At 38.4% G+C, this 19,229-nt stretch overlaps 1 protein-coding gene across 1 annotated transcript; it reads left to right on the forward strand.

The window, feature by feature from the left end:
• The first annotated feature begins 1,555 nt into the window (after window positions 1-1,555).
• LOC140821525 (uncharacterized) lies at window positions 1,556-4,099 on the forward strand. Its single transcript, XM_073182027.1, has 3 exons — window positions 1,556-2,933; window positions 3,075-3,142; window positions 3,329-4,099. Exons 1-3 carry the CDS (start codon window positions 1,556-1,558, stop codon window positions 4,097-4,099), a joined length of 2,217 nt encoding a protein of 738 aa, XP_073038128.1.
• The last annotated feature ends 15,130 nt before the right edge of the window (window positions 4,100-19,229 follow it).

A 19,229-nucleotide genomic window follows, 5' to 3' on the forward strand; every position in this document is an offset into this window, starting at 1 on the left:
AAGTGCGAAAGTGAAGCACTCCGTCTCCTCCGCGCCGCGTAGTCGTTTCATTTGTTTTTCTTTCAAAACAAATCCAGGCATGTATATGTTTTTATTTACTCCTCAATCAAGTCATATACTGAAATTTTTACATCACACGTGCATGATTTTAAACACCAAAAACCGAAAATTATATCAGCACCTTTCGAAAATTATTTACAGAATTTTCTGGTTTCCTTTGTTCCTTCACGGGTTCCATGTTTTTGTTGTTTCAGGAGGGTGGCTCGATCCTAGGCTCCCAAGGCTGCACCTAGACACGTACTAGGGTGTGTTAGGATCACGTTGGTCCATTAGTCAAGCCCCATGCACGCTGGAATTGAGAAAATACAGCAACTCTTCCATAAAGTAATTTTTTTTTAGTTCGAATTTTCTGGTTTGCTGTCCAAAGGAAGGATTCTGATCTTGGCTGCCCTAGGGGCTGTAGCCATTGTTAGAATCTCTCCTTGGCATGTCTAAGACGAGACCAAGTCGGCCTCTCAAGGCTTGGTCCATGGTTGCGTCGATTTTCAAACAAAATAAGAACAGCCCCTTCGGTTTTGAAAATTCTGGTTGTTGTTGTGTGTGTTGTGTTTCGAATTTATGGTGCCAAGTGGGTTATGGTTGGCTTCTAGCCCTTAGCCATGACTCATGCAACACCTTAGCATGTCTATCATGGACCATGGTTAACCTCAAAGCCATTGGATCCGGCGTCTGACAGCAAACAAGCAAGACACCTCGCAAGCGCAGATTTGGTTCTCGGGTGGAACGTGTGGCTTGTTTCGGTTGTTGCTTCGATTGTGGCTGGCCTAGAGCCATTAGCCATGGTTCAAGAAACACCTTTGGATGTTGGTAAGAGGCTCTGATCAATGGTTCAAACCCCAATGGCCATTATCCTCGCAAACGACGCATGAAAGCGCAAGCGCTGCTGCTGTATTTTTTGACAGCAAGTTGTGCTTTGGTTCAGAGGCTCGTTTGAGTTCTTGGTTGGTGATAAGCACGAATTATATAGCGTTTTAGGGATTATATTTTGTCGCATTCGTGCTTATCTGGCAATTTTATTCCGAGTTTCGCGCTTAATTCGATTAATTTTGGCTATTTGTAGGTTTGACCAAGAGAGGGCGAAAGCCAAAGAAATGAGAGAAAAGTCAAACTCCGCAATGCCACATCAGAAATACCCGGAAAAATAGGAAGAAGATATGAAGTCCAGACACAGAGTCTACACGGACCCCGTGTAAGGGTCAGTGTGCAGCAATTTCCAAAGAAGAGAAAAGCAGAGTGTAGACGGACCTGTAAACGGACCCCTGCACGGGGTCCGTGCCTCATACGCCAAAGGAAGACAAATAACAGAGTCTACACGGACCCCTTGCCAGACCTATATCCGGGGTCCGTGCTTGTCATCATCCAGAGAAGAAAAATCCAGAGTCTACACGGACCCCTGGACGGACCCAGGCACGGGGTCCGTGTCCACCATTCCGGAAGAATTTTGAGGCAGAGTCTACACGGACCCTTGCCCGGAGAAGATGATGAACGTACGTTGATGGAACTTCATCGGCCAGCATTTGGAGGTTATGGGTCTAGTATCATCCGCCCTACGATTCAGGCAAATTCATTCGAGCTGAAGCCAGGCATCATCCAGATGATCCAAATGCAAGTAAAGTTCGGTGGAGCACCATCTGAAGACCCCAATGCACATCTGGAGAATTTTCTCTCAATCTGTGATACGATCAAGTGCAATGGGGTGAGTACTGATGCCATACGACTCAGACTATTTCCATTCTCCTTGCAAGGAGAAGCTATGGAGTGGCTTCGCGACCTTCCAGCTGGTTCTATCACTACTTGGGATGGGCTAGTTGAGTTCTTCATGCACAGGTATTTTCCCCCTACTAAGATTACACAACTGCGAAATGAAATCACTTCATTTAGACAGAGAGATGGGGAATCACTGAATTCAGCATGGGCGAGGTTTAAAAAGATGTTGAGAATGTGCCCGAGACATGGTTTTTCAGTAGGCCAACAGGTGGAGACATTTTACTATGGGGTAGATCCTTCTGTGAGATCTATGCTTGATGCGGCAGCAAATGGGAGTCTATACAGGAAAACGCCAACCGCAGCGCTCGAAATCATATCTAATATGGCCGAGAGCAATGTGGGTTGGCAAGACAACCGCAGGGAGAAGAAAGTAGGATTCCTTGAGATGGATGCTTTGGCAGCAATTACAGCGAAACTTGATGGATTGACACATCAGATGGCACAGTTACAAGCGCAGAAGTCAATACCAATCAAGTCAGTGAATCAGATCCAAGGAAATGCTGAATTAGTTGGTGGTCCATCTTGTGACATGCCATTCATGCCGGATATGTCTTGTGAGGGAATACAGTGCTTTGGGGGGGACTCGGTGAATTATGTGGGAAACCAAGGTCCTCCACAATATAACCCATACAGTTTCTCGTATAATCCGGGCTGGAGAAATCATCCGAATTTTGGATGGAGGCAACCTGAAACTGCTGTTGAGCCACTAGTTTTTAATCCGCCACAACATCCTACACAGCAAAGACCCCCTCAACAGCCACCTCAACCACCGCAAGGTGCTGGACCTTCAATGCCACCCGGTTTCAAGCCACAAGAGAGCAAGTCGAATCTCGAGGATATGCTTGCCAAATACATAGCCGGGAACGAGATGAGATGGCAAAACCATGATGCCATGATGCAAAGAGTGGAGACTCAACTAGGACAGCTAGCGACACAGATGGCCACACGAGCTCCGGGTTCACTACCTAGTGACACGGAAAAGAATCCTAAAGGTGTCCATGCAGTCACGGTGACGTCTCCCATAAAGCAAGAGGTGGTTGATGTCGATAACTATGCGAAGGAGAAGGAGTCATCAAAGCAAAGGTCCGAGAACGCAAGGGAGAAAGGTAAGTCTCTAAACTCGAACTCTCATATTGATATTAATTCACTCCCGTTTCCCCAAAGAGCAAAGCAACTGCAACTGGATACTCAATTTTCAAAATTTCTTGAGATTTTCAAAAAACTGCACATAAATATCCCGTTTGCAGAAGCTTTAGCTCAAATGCCTTCCTATGCAAAGTTTCTTAAAGAAATTTTATCAAACAAGAGGAAACTGGTAGATTTTGAGACAGTTAAGCTTTCGGAGGAATGTTCTGCAATTTTACAAAATAAACTCCCTCCGAAGCTTAAGGATCCAGGTAGTTTCTCTATCCCTTGTACTATTGGAACTTCGAATTTTAATAAAGCGTTGTGTGACTTAGGCGCAAGCATTAACTTGATGCCATATTCATGTTTTGAGAAGTTGAAAATAGGTGAGGTGAAACCAACTACAATTTCCCTACAGTTAGCTGATAGGTCAATTAAATATCCTAGGGGAGTTGTGGAGGATGTGTTGGTGAAGGTTGATAAGTTTATTTTCCCAGTGGACTTTGTGGTGTTAGATATGGAAGAGGATCGTGAGATTCCTCTTATTTTAGGAAGACCGTTTTTAGCCACGGGAAAAGCTCTGATAGATGTACAAAAGGGTGAGTTGGTGTTGAGATTGAATGATGAGAGTGTGGTGTTTAATGTTTTTCAGTCCATCAAATATCCTAATGATACATCTAACTGTTTTAGAATTGATGCTACTGACGAACTTGTTGAGTGTGGTTCGCAGGAATTGATAGGTGAAGATCCTTTAGGAATTTGCTTGACTAATTCATGTCCAGGAAAGTTGGAAACTGAGGATGTTAAGGAATACATGCAGTACCTGGAAGCAGGCAGACCGATCTCAAAGACGAAAGAAAAATTCTTCGAGGAATTCCTATGCGATGATAAGGCAGAAGAGAAGTTGGAGGATGTAGAAGAACTCAAGTCGAAGGAGCTGAACTCATACATGAGTGTTGTTGGAGTGACGAGCTTACAATGTCAATATCATGCCAAGCTTGAGGGCACATATAACCAAGACCCATATGTAATATTGTATGATATTTACTATGGGCGGAAGCCGCTATTTGAGGGATGCTTCTCCGTAGTCAAGCTACAGACAATGAATTTAGCGCTTACTGGGAGGCAACCCAGTGTTTATTTTTAGTTTTCGTTTCCTGTTTTATTTTCGCTATCTTTATTTTTATTTTATGTATTTAGTTGATGAGTTAATCTCAGTGATTGGTGGTGCAGGTAATTTATCTACTGGCGGTGGAATTTATCAGGTGTGGGAAAATTTAGCAGGGCGACCGATCTCAAAATCTCGAACAGACCAGGACTTGCCGATCTCTACCTCTTTTCACCACGTACTCGACATCTGACCAGGGAAGTGTTTCTGTTTTCACATATTAGATAGTTCATTTTATATTGTTTTACACTGAGGGCAGTGTCAAGTTCAAAGTGTGGGGGTGGGTCAGTCTTGTTACACATCGTTGCACAACACTGAACATCACTTTTAACGTAGGAGGAGACTATTTTTAGACAAAGAACTCTTGTTTCACTTAATAATCGGATTAATTTGTTAGATTTTAGATCACCCGGAAAATGGTTTTGTGCCTAGTATTGAATGAGATGAGTCGTAGTTTCAAGGAGAGGGCCAGACATGAACCAGTTTTGTATCAACATTTTGTTCAATGCACGAGGTCAAACTTTTACTCGTTGATAGTGAATTGGTGAAATGAAAAAAAAAAAAAAAAATCAAAAAAAAAAAAAAGAAAAAGAGAAATCGAACAACGATCCCTAGAACTTGTCTGATTAGCCCTCGAAGCGAAAATACGAACGATGGTGACTTAGGGATGATTTAGGCGATCTTTGAACCGTTTGAGCCTTTCAAGCCTGACCGATACATCATTCATTGCCCCTAGTAACCCCTTTTGAGCCTGAAAAAATCGAATGGTATGACACACAGTTAGCCCCCATTCGTCGGTTATTCAATATCCCACATCAACTACCTGAATCATAGCCTATACACTTTTTCCTACCTACATGTGAGAAAAATAAAACTCCTGTGCACATTGAAATGTTTTACTCCAATGGATTGAAAAATTATGTGTGAAGGAATCGATGAATTTTTATTCATGAAAAAAAAAAAAAAAAAAAAGAGGAGGAAAATGTATAGTGTTGAAAGCACCCGAAACAAAATTCTATGGGTGAAAGTTGATGGACAATGAGAAAGAAAAGGAGACGCTAGAGCTCTGGAATTGATGAAAAGACAATAATTGTTGACGAGTCGAAAGTTGAATGAATGTGATACAGGAATAATGTTTATTGTATCTCACTTTTGATTCCCTATCTTTTATTGTAGCCGTGAGCCTTGGCCTTACGTTATAAGCTTAAAAAGACCTATTAACCAAGTCACTGTCGTTCAACATTTAGTAGAGAGGGGTATGAAAGTCAAGCATATGGGGCGTTTCGATAACAAATAAAAAAATAAGTGATCATGAAACCAAGTAGCTGAAGATGAGTACGAGTCTGACCTACACACTACACACATCTTGTTCTGTTGATCCTTACTGGGTAAATGTTTGAATCTTAAATTGCAACGAAAGCGAGTCTTGTGATATGCGAAGCATGATCTTCTGACCGGGGGTGAAAGAATTTGACAAATTGAGAAGTTTTGATTGTGTCTCTAGAGTTCTGAATCTGAAATATTTCTCATCTTTATTTTTCTCTGATTTGTTCGAGGACGAACAAAGGTTAAGTGTGGGGGAGTTGATAAGCACGAATTATATAGCGTTTTAGGGATTATATTTTGTCGCATTCGTGCTTATCTGGCAATTTTATTCCGAGTTTCGCGCTTAATTCGATTAATTTTGGCTATTTGTAGGTTTGACCAAGAGAGGGCGAAAGCCAAAGAAATGAGAGAAAAGTCAAACTCCGCAATGCCACATCAGAAATACCCGGAAAAATAGGAAGAAGATATGAAGTCCAGACACAGAGTCTACACGGACCCCGTGTAAGGGTCAGTGTGCAGCAATTTCCAAAGAAGAGAAAAGCAGAGTGTAGACGGACCTGTAAACGGACCCCTGCACGGGGTCCGTGCCTCATACGCCAAAGGAAGACAAATAACAGAGTCTACACGGACCCCTTGCCAGACCTATATCCGGGGTCCGTGCTTGTCATCATCCAGAGAAGAAAAATCCAGAGTCTACACGGACCCCTGGACGGACCCAGGCACGGGGTCCGTGTCCACCATTCCGGAAGAATTTTGAGGCAGAGTCTACACGGACCCTTGCCCGGATGCAAGCACGGGGTCCGTGTATGCAATATCAGATCGAGAATTTGGCAAAGATTTTGTTCGCGATTTGGGAGATATAAAAAGAAAATAACCTAACAAAAAGGGGGTGGTTGAATATTCGAAGAAGCAGCCGACTTTTGGGAGAAAAGGCGAAAAATTTCCTGACTCTTGAAGACGGTGACGGCTTGGGAGAAAATCGGGAGAGACGAGAGGAAATCGCGCGCTTCACACGCAAGACCCGCACATCATCACTGAGATTTTCTCTTCTCTTTTATTTTCGTAATTTCAGACATGAATTCAAACATTAGATTTGATTTTAGTTTTGAATTTATGGAGTAGTTTCTCTGTTGATCGGGACCACGATTGGGACAAACGATTGATTTGTTTATTCATTGGATCGTTTGATTAATAAAATTGTTTCTTGTTATTGATTAATATTCGCATAAATTTCATGCTTTTAATTTGGCCAATTAATTGCATGTTTGTTGTTTGATCTTGACTCGAAAGAAAATAGATTGAATTTAGCTTCAAAAATATTAATCAACACACGGTTAAATCGACTAGAAATAGTATTCGATTTCAGTGTGCGATTTTAGGCGACAGCTGCGATTCTATCATTGTTAAATGCGTTTTTGTTTAATTAAATTCAATTAGAAATAATTGGACTGTTAAATGAAAATAGGATTATAAATTCTAGAAATAGATTTATAATTAAATTAGAGAATTGCATCGTGACAGCGAATAACCTGTGGTTAAATTATTCCAGTGCGTGATAAAATCTGAGTTTGTTACCGTTGTGTGTCCCGGTCACTTTATTTAAATTCGAAAACCCCCGAATTCCAAGCGTTTCTGTTAATCTGATTCTAGTCATCTACTTATCATAAATTAGTTCAATTTAATTAATTTAAATAATCATCAAATCACTTTTTATCGTTGCCTAGATTAAATCAAATAATAAATTCTTGGTACTTAAATAATAGTCTCTGTGGGATCGATACTTGGACTGTTCGTCCATTTACTATAACTTGACCTAGTCCGCTTGCTAGGATTATTCCCAACCGAAATCGTCGGTCAGTTGGCTTTTAGCCTATGGCCTTGGACTGGACAGTACCTAATTGAGTTAGGAAGGTCAAGTTTTTGGCCGTTTGTGATTCGGCTAACTTTAGAGGCCGTACGAGAATTTACGGTGCAATGTGCCAAAATGACTCTCGCAAGAGCATTTCACGTTTTTGGCCTCCATTCCACAAATTTCGAGTACTGTAATTTTAGGAGCATTATTTCATCATTTTAGGTGTGTTTTAATCATGACTAAATGATGGTTCGATGTTGGTTCGAGTGGGCACGGAGTCATGGTTAAATACAAAGTCGTTGGGCGTAATTGTCTCGTTTTTGGGATCAATTACGAAGCGTTGGTCAAGTAAGATTAATTGCATTTTTCTCATGTTAGATTTCGGTCGCAGCGAGCCTAGGAACGATCCAACCCATTTGGTAAAATGATACAGAATATTTAATTATGTTATTTAATTATATTACGTGCATAAAAATATAAAATGTTCATTTTTGAGATATATGCGATATTGCTTGTGGCCACTTCACTATCATGGGATTGCAGCTTATCATGGGATTATTACTTCACCCGGCGGTCACTGACCGGTTCATGTTCATGACCTAGAATTACTGTTCGATTTACTTGATTGTACAGATGAACAGAGAGTTAAACTGGTATTCCATCAGTTACAAGAGGCCGCCAGGAGTTGGTGGATTACAACCAAAGGAATATTAGAACTACGTGGTACTGTGATCACATGGGAAGCCTTTAGAACTGAATTTTATCGAAGATTCTTCTCAGGATCGTACCGAGAGGACAAGAAAGCAGAATTTGAGAATTTAATCCAAGGTCAACTGAATATTGAAGGGTATGTTGATAAATTCTCTACTTTACTGCGTTTTGCTCCTCATGTAGCTGGGAATGATGAAGCTGTAACGGCTCAGTTCATCAGAGGATTGAACTTGGAGATAGTTGCATTGATGAATATGCAGCGGCCGTACCATTTTGCTGATTTCCTGAGTAGAGCAAAGAGAGCGGAGACGAGTCTGATTAGACAACTAAAAAGGTTGTGTGCGGTGCAACCCCAGACACAGCAACCTTCTCCCCGGATTGATCGCGGTAGTACGAGTGGAAAGCAGGATTTGCTGAAAGCTCGAAAGAAGCCATTCAAGAAGTTAGGGAGTGGTTCCTCTAGCTCCAGTGGTTCTAGCCCGAGTTATACTGGAGTTTATTGCAGGAATTGCAGTGGGAGACATTCCACGGAACAATGCCGGGGAGTAACTGGTAGGTGCAATATCTGTAAATAGTAAGGACATTTCGCTAAAGCTTGTCCACAGAGAGGTCCCCGAAGATTTCAGGGAGCAGAATCCTCTGGTGGGAGGGATCGATAAACAAACCCAGGACACACTTGATGATACCGTGACAGGTACTGATCTTTTATGATTATGATGCATATGTATTAATATATACGAATGCATTCTTGATGTTATCTTTGACTGAGTTGCATTGATATATGTTGTACCTGTTAGGTCTGTATTACTGAAGTATTGACCTTTATACCTTTTGGGGAAAAGAATTGATAGCAGTGAATTCTATGATATATTATATACGACAGTAAGTTGAGAATTAAAACGAATTAACCTGTGTTGTACTTGTGTTGCCTGATTCGGATTACGTTATTGATATTGATATATATCGAACAAGTACAGAGCTATTTTAGATTCTTGCCAGGAGATGGTAAGATTCGGACCTGAAATGACCAAAGAATGAATGTTATACGGTAAGGATTCGTGATTTTGAATTCCTTGATATCCGTATTATATATGATTCGATGATTATCGAAAGGAATGGAGTAATTCCTCGTATATACGTTGATTACTGAAGATGAGCCTATCATGAATAGATTTACTAGTAGCAGGAAGTTTGCTATAGTCTTTCAGATGAGATTTCAGGGTTGTCCTGTATCTGGGAGAGTGATTTCATCTTTGATTTGATTCCAGGTATTGGTTTCATTTTAGATTTTTTTTTTTGTAGACTGATACTGATCGAATTGAGAGAATTGAGATATCAGTTGAAAGATTTATTGCCTGAAGAGTTAGAGTTACATCTGATTATATTTTTCTCTGTAAAGTACTTCAGTTCTAATTATGGGTTGATAAATCCGATATTCAGAGATATTCTCATGATATATGCTCGTTTTATCTGTGATATTTTGATATATTCGCAGCGTATGATTGATTGAATCGGACATTTGACAGTTGTATTGAATATTCTGGGTACTGAGAGTGTTGTATACAGAATTGTTCGGATATGAATTTTGATTGTAACAGATTGTATTCAGAGTCTATGATATCTGAAGATAGTATACTAATTGATTGTACACAGTAAGACCGTGATCAGTGGCTGAGAACGACATTGAATATGGCAGAATTTTTGAAATATCAGAAATTGCGTTTCATGCAGTTATTAGATCAGTATTGCGTATTGATATTTTGAATCTGATCCGATATTATTATCATTCTGAGTCCGTGTTTGATACCGATTGTTATGACCGTTGAGCTTATATACAGTTCAGTCGAGTCAGATTTGATTTTGAAGATTAAAGCAGTTCAGAAGTTTGATCAGACTGTTCAGAACTTGATTTTGATAGTCAGAACCGAATACCAGGTAGGTATTTTTATTTAATTTATATTGTTAGCTGATTTGTTTGTGTCAGATATTTCGAATTTGAAATGACAGGTATTGTCAAATGCACACAGTAGTAGGTTCAGTATTATTCTGGTAACAGGAAATATGGAATAATTCGAATAGACAGTTTTGAAGTAAACAGATGAAATCAGTTATGTCAGAATTTGTATTGAAATGTCTAAATCGCTGACAGATGAAGACAGAAAGATAGAAACTTCTAGATTAATGATCTTGATTATTGATTTCTAAATAGAGATGGAAGTACATTTCTATGGATTGTGTGATGACACTACTGAAATCTTGACAAGACTGTGCGGTGATGCGATTATGATTGACAGATTTCTCGAATCTGCCTCTGTTATATTGTACAGGATGACGTGCAAATATGATTAGATGACTGAAAAGTATGTCAGAAACGGAGATCAGATTGTATTGAATGCCAAAGTTAATTATGTCAGACTGTGATTTTCGTTTGATTTTATACTTTTGGGCTGAGTGTATGACATGATTTTTTATTTATGATTTATAGATTGAAAGATAGTCGTAGCGAACTATCTAAACACTGGAGGATATCCAGGAACTGTAGTGCGGGATTTTAGCACTAATTGACATGATTCATTGTCACTTGTGAATTATTGTACAATAATAGCTACTAGATGAGTATCGAAATAGCTTTAATCAAAGTATTGTACAGTGAGAACTGCGAATTTCCGTCGTATGGGAATGATATTGCGGTGATACCTGAGATAGGATCAGATATCTGATAGAGAAAATGAAACTGATTCATAAGCAAATGAAGTTAGCTCGAAAATTGATATGAACTATGCTAACGTCGGACGATAACTGTTGGTATTTGAAACTGAAGATTGAGTATATCTCTGACTGAGATATTGATGATTACGAATCGTTGAGTGTATACACGGATGTTGTATAGCCATGGTCCTGAGGGTGATTTTATCACGAGTGATGTGATTGATATGAGCTTATTGCATATTCTGTATATCTCCTTCGGGTATCTGATTTAAGATATGATATGATTATCTAGGTTACACGAATGAATTGCTTGTGATTTCGAGGACGAAATCATATCTTAGAGGGGGAGAAATGTAATGCCCGATAATTTGATTACCGTAATCTGAAATGATTTGGGTATAATTACGTAATCTGAAATTAATCTGAAATGATTTATTGATTAATTGAAGTGATTATAGCCGGCCAGTCCAAGATCAGATTGGGCAAAGAATATGAATGATACGAATTTTGGGCAGAAAAATTGGCGTCCGAGCGGTAGAAAGTAACCGCCCGAGCGCCAAAGCTCAACATGGTGTGTTTCGGGCAGAGGAGGTGGCGCCCGGGCGGTAGTTTTTGACCGCCCGAGCGCCAACGATACATCGTGAGGGCAGAATACCTCGCGCTCGGGCGGAAATTTATTACCGCCCGAGCGCCGAGCAAAATGAGGAAAAGTTGACACGTTGATTTACATGCAACAAGTAATATATATATATATATATATATATACGAATTACATGTAATTTTCTCAGAATGAAAGGAAGGAAGGAATCGAAAAATCATTCAAAAATCTTACGCCTTTTAGATTTGCGATTCTGTGAAATCCGTCCGTCAGATTTGGAATCTGAGTACAGTACTGAGTTCCTATCAACGTAGACTACAACTGGATGTAAGTTTTGCTACGTTTTGACATGTTTTGAAATTATGCTATTGTCAGAATTGAATAGAATTCATATATGATGCTCTTGTCATGTTAGACATCATAGAATCGAAGTCAAATTGAGAAATAGACTGATTATGTAATTGTTATGATTTCTGGAATCGATTTGACTGAGAATTCATATCAGATATGTATTGTTATTGAGATTATGACTGGTATCGATACTGATTATGGGTTCTGGTATTATATCTGTGATATTCGGACTGACGAGATTATCGAGACTGTATTGTTATACCGTCGAAACATCAGTTAATTGATATTGATCAGATTCAGTAGTGATTTCGATTATATCGTGATATCGTCGATATGGATTAGATTGTATCTCAATTGATATTGATCAGAGTATGTGTTTTGATTTGAGTATTAATCAGAACATGTATTGAATTGAGTTGTGTATTGATATTATACCTATTCCATTGTCATTATCAGATTGGGAATGGACTGAGATAGAGTCGAGACTTCTTCTTCTTCTTCTGAGCGAGAAGATAAAGGTATAAATTAATGTTGAGTTGGGATTGCACAACTCGAGTGAGATTTGACTCGAGTTTCCCTAAATCACATACTTTATTTTATTGCATTGTTATCTGCAATTGAATACGATTGATATTTTTGCTCTATGGATTTATAGACCATGTATGTCTTGAGTCCTAGGCGGATATGCTTAGTCGTAGACATTTCATCTTGTGACAGAAGGGCAGGATAGTGAGGACTCGTCACTGGCCCATTGCACTTTGTCACAGGACATGATATTGGTGATAGGACCACAGTCCATGACGTTTAGGTCAGGACACTGGATGTTTGGTTATATCGACGTGGATAGAACTGGAGTCTTTTCTATTACTGTTGGTCGATATAGGAATACCACATCTGGACACCGGGATCCCTAGGCTAGGATTGAATCTAGTCTAAAACGTAGAGTCATGAGTGGAGTGACAGTTATATCAATTGATATTGATGGATGTTGAATTATGTTCCTGATATTGGTACATGCTTAGAATATGATTTATTCTTGATATTGTATTATGTTCCGGATCAGGGTACATGTTTAGAATATGATTTATTCTTGTTATTGATTCATATCATGATTTTGATATAGGATATGATTTGCTGTCTTATGTGTTATATTGTTTATATGATGGCATGTATACATGATTTATACTGGGATATTTATATCTCACCGGAGTTATCCGGTTGTTGTCTTGTTTGTATGTGTGCATGGCAACAGGTGGGCTAGGATCAGGGTCAAGAAGAGAACGAGGCTGGACTAGATAGCGTGGAGATCCGGGCTTTGAAGCAACTTAGGATTCAGCACTGACTTGTAGTTGAACCTAGTTGGATTATTATAGATCATACAATAATTGTATGTTATGTTTAATATGTAATTTGAATTTAATTACATTACGTTTCCGCTTTGAATTTTTTTAAAAAAAACTTAGACCCTGTTTATACTAATTGATTAATTAGTCATAATTATGATTTAGAACGTGATTAACGTCCGGGTCCCCACAATAGGTGGTATCAGAGCAGTAGGTCCTTGAACTGTATGTTCCTTAGCACTGAGATAGAGAAGAGTGAGCGGGGTAGAATGAGTTTTCTTTCCTTGCATGTGATTGCTAGCATGTGATTGCTAGCATGTGATTGATTATAACATTGAATTACATTGTGTATGCTAGCATGATACTATATGTTACTACCTGGATTTATATGGCATATGATTGAATATAATGTTTAAATTACATTGTATATGTTAAGATTTCAGTATGTTTTTACTGGATATTAAGCTACATGTTACCTGAATATCTTAGTTGATTTGGTAATATGTATTATTTGAAACTGGATCAAAACCAATTCTTGATCAGAGGTAAGCTGATCAGGATTGGGATTGAGACGGATTTGTCTCCTTTTATTATTAACATCCGTGATTATCAGATATTCCTCCTAGAAGAATTTCAGAAAGGGGTAGTACTTCGTATGATCAGATAGATGTATCAGAAACTCAGATGGAAGTAAAGCTGAGAGAGTTTCAGTTACTACAACCGCCGATTTTGAGTGGTGTCGAGACATCTGAAGATTGTGAAAACTGGTTTGATGACCTAGAATTAATGTTCGATTTACTTGATTGTACAGATGAACAGAGAGTTAAACTGGTATTCCATCAGTTACAAGAGGCCGCCAGGAGTTGGTGGATTACAACCAAAGGAATATTAGAACTACGTGGTACTGTGATCACATGGGAAGCCTTTAGAACTGAATTTTATCGAAGATTATTCTCAGGATCGTACCGAGAGGACAAGAAAGCAGAATTTGAGAATTTAATCCAAGGTCAACTGAATATTGAAGGGTATGTTGATAAATTCTCTACTTTACTGCGTTTTGCTCCTCATGTAGCTGGGAATGATGAAGCTGTAACGGCTCAGTTCATCAGAGGATTGAACTCGGAGATAGTTGCATTGATGAATATGCAGCGGCCGTACCATTTTGCTGATGTCCTGAGTAGAGCAAAGAGAGCGGAGACGAGTCTGATTAGACAACTAAAAAGGTTGTGTGCGGTGCAACCCCAGACACAGCAACCTTCTCCCCGGATTGATCGCGGTAGTACGAGTGGAAAGCAGGATTTGCTGAAAGCTCGAAAGAAGCCATTCAAGAAGTTAGGGAGTGGTTTCTCTAGCTCCAGTGGTTCTAGCCCGAGTTATACTGGAGTTTATTGCAGGAATTGCGGTGGGAGACATTCCACGGAGCAATGCCGGGGAGTAACTGGTAGGTGCAATATCTGTAAATAGCAAGGACATTTCGCTAAAGCTTGTCCACAGAGAGGTCCCCGAAGATTTCAGGGAGCAGAATCCTCTGGTGGGAGGGATCGATAAACAAACCCAGGACACACTTGATGATACCGTGACAGGTACTGATCTTTTATGATTATGATGCATATGTATTAATATATACGAATGCATTCTTGATGTTATCTTTGACTGAGTTGCATTGATATATGTTGTACCTGTTAGGTCTGTATTACTGAAGTATTGACCTTTATACCTTTTGGGGAAAAGAATTGATAGCAGTGAATTCTATGATATATTATATACGACAGTAAGTTGAGAATTAAAACGAATTAACCTGTGTTGTACTTGTGTTGCCTGATTCGGATTACGTTATTGATATTGATATATATCGAACAAGTACAGAGCTATTTTAGATTCTTGCCAGGAGATGGTAAGATTCGGACCTGAAATGGCCAAAGAATGAATGTTATACGGTAAGGATTCGTGATTTTGAATTCCTTGATATCCGTATTATATATGATTCGATGATTATCGAAAGGAATGGAGTAATTCCTCGTATATACGTTGATTACTGAAGATGAGCCTATCATGAATAGATTTACTAGTAGCAGGAAGTTTGCTATAGTCTTTCAGATGAGATTTCAGGGTTGTCCTGTATCTGGGAGAGTGATTTCATCTTTGATTTGATTCCAGGTATTGGTTTCATTTTAGATTTTTTTTTGTAGACTGATACTGATCGAATTGAGAGAATTGAGATATCAGTTGAAAGATTTATTGCATGAAGAGTTAGAGTTACATCTGATTATATTTTTCTCTGTAAAGTACTTCAGTTCTAATTATGGGTTGATAAATCCGATATTCAGAGATATTCTCATGATATATGCTCGTTTTATCTGTGATATTTTGATATATTCGCAGCGTATGATTGATTGAATCGGACAGTTGACAGTTGTATTGAATATTCTGGGTACTGAGAGTGTTGTATACAGAATTGTTCGGATATGAATTTTGATTGTAACAGATTGTATTCAGAGTCTATAATATCTGAAGATAGTATACTAATTGATTGTGCACAGTAAGACCGTGATCAGTGGCTGAGAACGACATTGAATATGGCAGAATTTTTGAAATATCAGAAATTGCGTTTCATGCAATTATTAGATCAGTATTGCGTATTGATATTTTGAATCTGATCCGATATTATTATCATTCTGAGTCCGTGTTTGATACCGATTGTTATGACCGTTGAGATTATATACAGTTCAGTCGAGTCAGAACTGATTTTGAAGATTAAAGCAGTTCAGAAGTTTGATCAGACTGTTCAGAACTTGATTTTGATAGTCAGAACCGAATACCAGGTAGGTATTTTTATTTAATTTATATTATTAGCTGATTTGTTTGTGTCAGATATTTCGAATTTGAAATGACAGGTATTGTCAAATGCACACAGTAGTAGGTTCAGTATTATTCTGGTAACAGGAAATATGGAATAATTCGAATAGACAGTTTTGAAGTAAACAGATAAAATCAGTTATGTCAGAATTTGTATTGAAATGTCTAAATCGCTGACAGATGAAGACAGAAAGATAGAAACTTCTAGATTAATGATCTTGATTATTGATTTCTAAATAGAGATGGAAGTACATTTCTATGGATTGTGTGATGACACTACTGAAATCTTGACAAGACTGTGCGGTGATGCGATTATGATTGACAGATTTCTCGAATCTGCCTCTGTTATATTGTACAGGATGACGTGCAAATATGATTAGATGACTGAAAAGTATGTCAGAAACGGAGATCAGATTGTATTGAATGACAAAGTTAATTATGTCAGACTGTTATTTTCGTTTGATTTTATACTTTTGGGCTGAGTGTATGACATGATTTTTCATTTATGATTTATAGATTGAAAGATAGTCGTAGCGAACTATCTAAACACTGGAGGATATCCAGGAACTGTAGTGCGGGATTTTAGCACTAATTGACATGATTCATTGTCACTTGTGAATTATTGTACAATAATAGCTACTAGATGAGTATCGAAATAGCTTTAATCAAAGTATTGTACAGTGAGAACTGCGAATTTCCGTCGTATGGGAATGATATTGCGGTGATACCTGAGATAGGATCAGATATCTGATAGAGAAAATGAAACTGATTCAGAAGCAAATGAAGTTAGCTCGAAAATTGATATGAACTATGCTAACGTCGGACGATAACTGTTGGTATTTGAAACTGAAGATTGAGTATATCTCTGACTGAGATATTGATGATTACGAATCGTTGAGTGTATACACGGATGTTGTATAACCATGGTTCTGAGGGTGATTTTATCACGAGTGATGTGATTGATATGAGCTTATTGCATATTCTGTATATCTCCTTCGGGTATCTGATTTAAGATATGATATGATTATCTAGGTTACACGAATGAATTGCTTGTGATTTCGAGGACGAAATCATATCTTAGAGGGGGAGAAATGTAATGCCCGATAATTTGATTACCGTAATCTGAAATGATTTGGGTATAATTACGTAATCTGAAATTAATCTGAAATGATTTATTGATTAATTGAAGTGATTATAGCCGACCAGTCCAAGATCAGATTGGGCAAAGAATATGAATGATACGAATTTTGAGCAGAAAAATTGGCGCCCGAGCGGTAGAAAGTAACCGCCCGAGCGCCAAAGCTCAACATGGTGTGTTTCGGGCAGAGGAGGTGGCGCCCGGGCGGTAGTTTTTGACCGCCCGGGTGCCAACGATACATCGTGAGGGCAGAATACCTCGCGCTCGGGCGGAAATTTATTACCGCCCGAGCGCCGAGCAAAATGAGGAAAAGTTGACACGTTGATTTACATGCAACAAGTAATATATATATATACGAATTACATGTAATTTTCTCAGAATGAAAGGAAGGAAGGAATCGAAAAATCATTCAAAAATCCTTACGCCTTTTAGATTTGCGATTCTGTGAAATCCGTCCGTCAGATTTGGAATCTGAGTACAGTACTGAGTTCCTATCAACGTAGGCTACAACTGGATGTAAGTTTTGCTACGTTTTGACATGTTTTGAAATTATGCTATTGTCATAATTGAATAGAATTCATATATGATGTTCTTGTCATGTTAGACATCATAGAATCGAAGTCAAATTGAGAAATAGACTGATTATGTAATTGTTATGATTTCTGGAATCGATTTGACTGAGAATTCATATCAGATATGTATTGTTATTGAGATTATGACTGGTATCGATACTGATTATGGGTTCTGGTATTATATCTGTGATATTCGGACTGACGAGATTATCGAGACTGTATTGTTATACCGTCGAAACATCAGTTAATTGATATTGATCAGATTCAGTAGTGATTTCGATTATATCGTGATATCGTCGATATGGATTAGATTGTATCTCAATTGATATTGATCATAGTATGTGTTTTGATTTGAGTATTAATCAGAATAGGTATTGAATTGAGTTGTGTATTGATATTATACCTATTCCATTGTCATTATCAGATTGGGAATGGACTGAGATAGAGTCGAGACTTCTTCTTCTTCTTCTTCTGAGCGAGAAGATAAAGGTATAAATTAATGTTGAGTTGGGATTGCACAACTCGAGTGAGGTTTGACTCGAGTTTCCCTAAATCACATACTTTATTTTATTGCATTGTTATCTGCAATTGAATACGATTGATATTTTTGCTCTATGGATTTATAGACCATGTATGTCTTGAGTCCTAGGCGGATATGCTTAGTCGTAGACATTTCATCTTGTGACAGAAGGGCCGGATAGTGAGGACTCGTCACTGGCCCATTGCACTTTGTCACAGGACATGATATTGGTGATAGGACCACAGTCCATGACGGTTAGGTCAGGACACTGGATGTTTGGTTATATCGACGTGGATAGAACTGGAGTCTTTTCTATTACTGTTGGTCGATATAGGAATACCACATCTGGACACCGGGATCCCTAGGCTAAGATTGAATCTAGTCTAAAACGTAGAGTCATGAGTGGAGTGACAGTTATATCGATTGATATTGATGGATGTTGAATTATGTTTCTGATATTGGTACATGCTTAGAATATGATTTATTCTTGATATTGAATTATGTTCCGGATCAGGGTACATGTTTAGAATATGATTTATTCTTGTTATTGATTCATATCATGATTTTGATATAGGATATGATTTGCTGTCTTATGCGTTATATTGTTTATATGATGGCATGTATACATGATTTATACTGGGATATTTATATCTCACCGGAGTTATCCGGCTGTTGTCTTGTTTGTATGTGTGCATGGCAACAGGTGGGCTAGGATCAGGGTCAAGAAGAGAACGAGGCTGGACTAGATAGCGTGGAGATCCGGGCTTTGAAGCAACTTAGGATTCAGCACTGACTTGTAGTTGAACCTAGTTGGATTATTGTAGGTCATACAATAATTGTATGTTATGTTTAATATGTAATTTGAATTTAATTACATTACGTTTCCGCTTTGCATTTTTTTTAAAAAAAAAATTAGACCCTGTTTATACTAATTGATTAATTAGTCATAATTATGATTTAGAACGTGATTAACGTCCGGGTCCCCACACTATATGTATTCAAATTTTCAGTAGATTGTTAATAACTTATCGAATTCATTAACATACAAACATTAAAGCATAAGGTACAACTATAAATTGTCAAAAATTGTATTTGGTTCAACCAAAGATTTGGATTGATTTTTAAAACTTCTA

The sequence above is a fragment of the Primulina eburnea genome, unplaced genomic scaffold (assembly GCF_022965805.1).
Source record: "Primulina eburnea isolate SZY01 unplaced genomic scaffold, ASM2296580v1 ctg618_ERROPOS3741678, whole genome shotgun sequence".
Taxonomy (NCBI): domain Eukaryota; kingdom Viridiplantae; phylum Streptophyta; class Magnoliopsida; order Lamiales; family Gesneriaceae; genus Primulina; species Primulina eburnea.

Coding starts and splice junctions, on each gene's coding strand:
- LOC140821525 (XM_073182027.1), top strand. CDS start 1,556: ATGGAACTTCATCGGCCAGCATTTGGAGGTTATGGGTCTAGTATCATC. Junction 2,934..3,074: donor CGAGAACGCAAGGGAGAAAG/GTAAGTCTCTAA, acceptor TCCCGTTTGCAG/AAGCTTTAGCTCAAATGCCT. Junction 3,143..3,328: donor TATCAAACAAGAGGAAACTG/GTAGATTTTGAG, acceptor TGTTTTGAGAAG/TTGAAAATAGGTGAGGTGAA.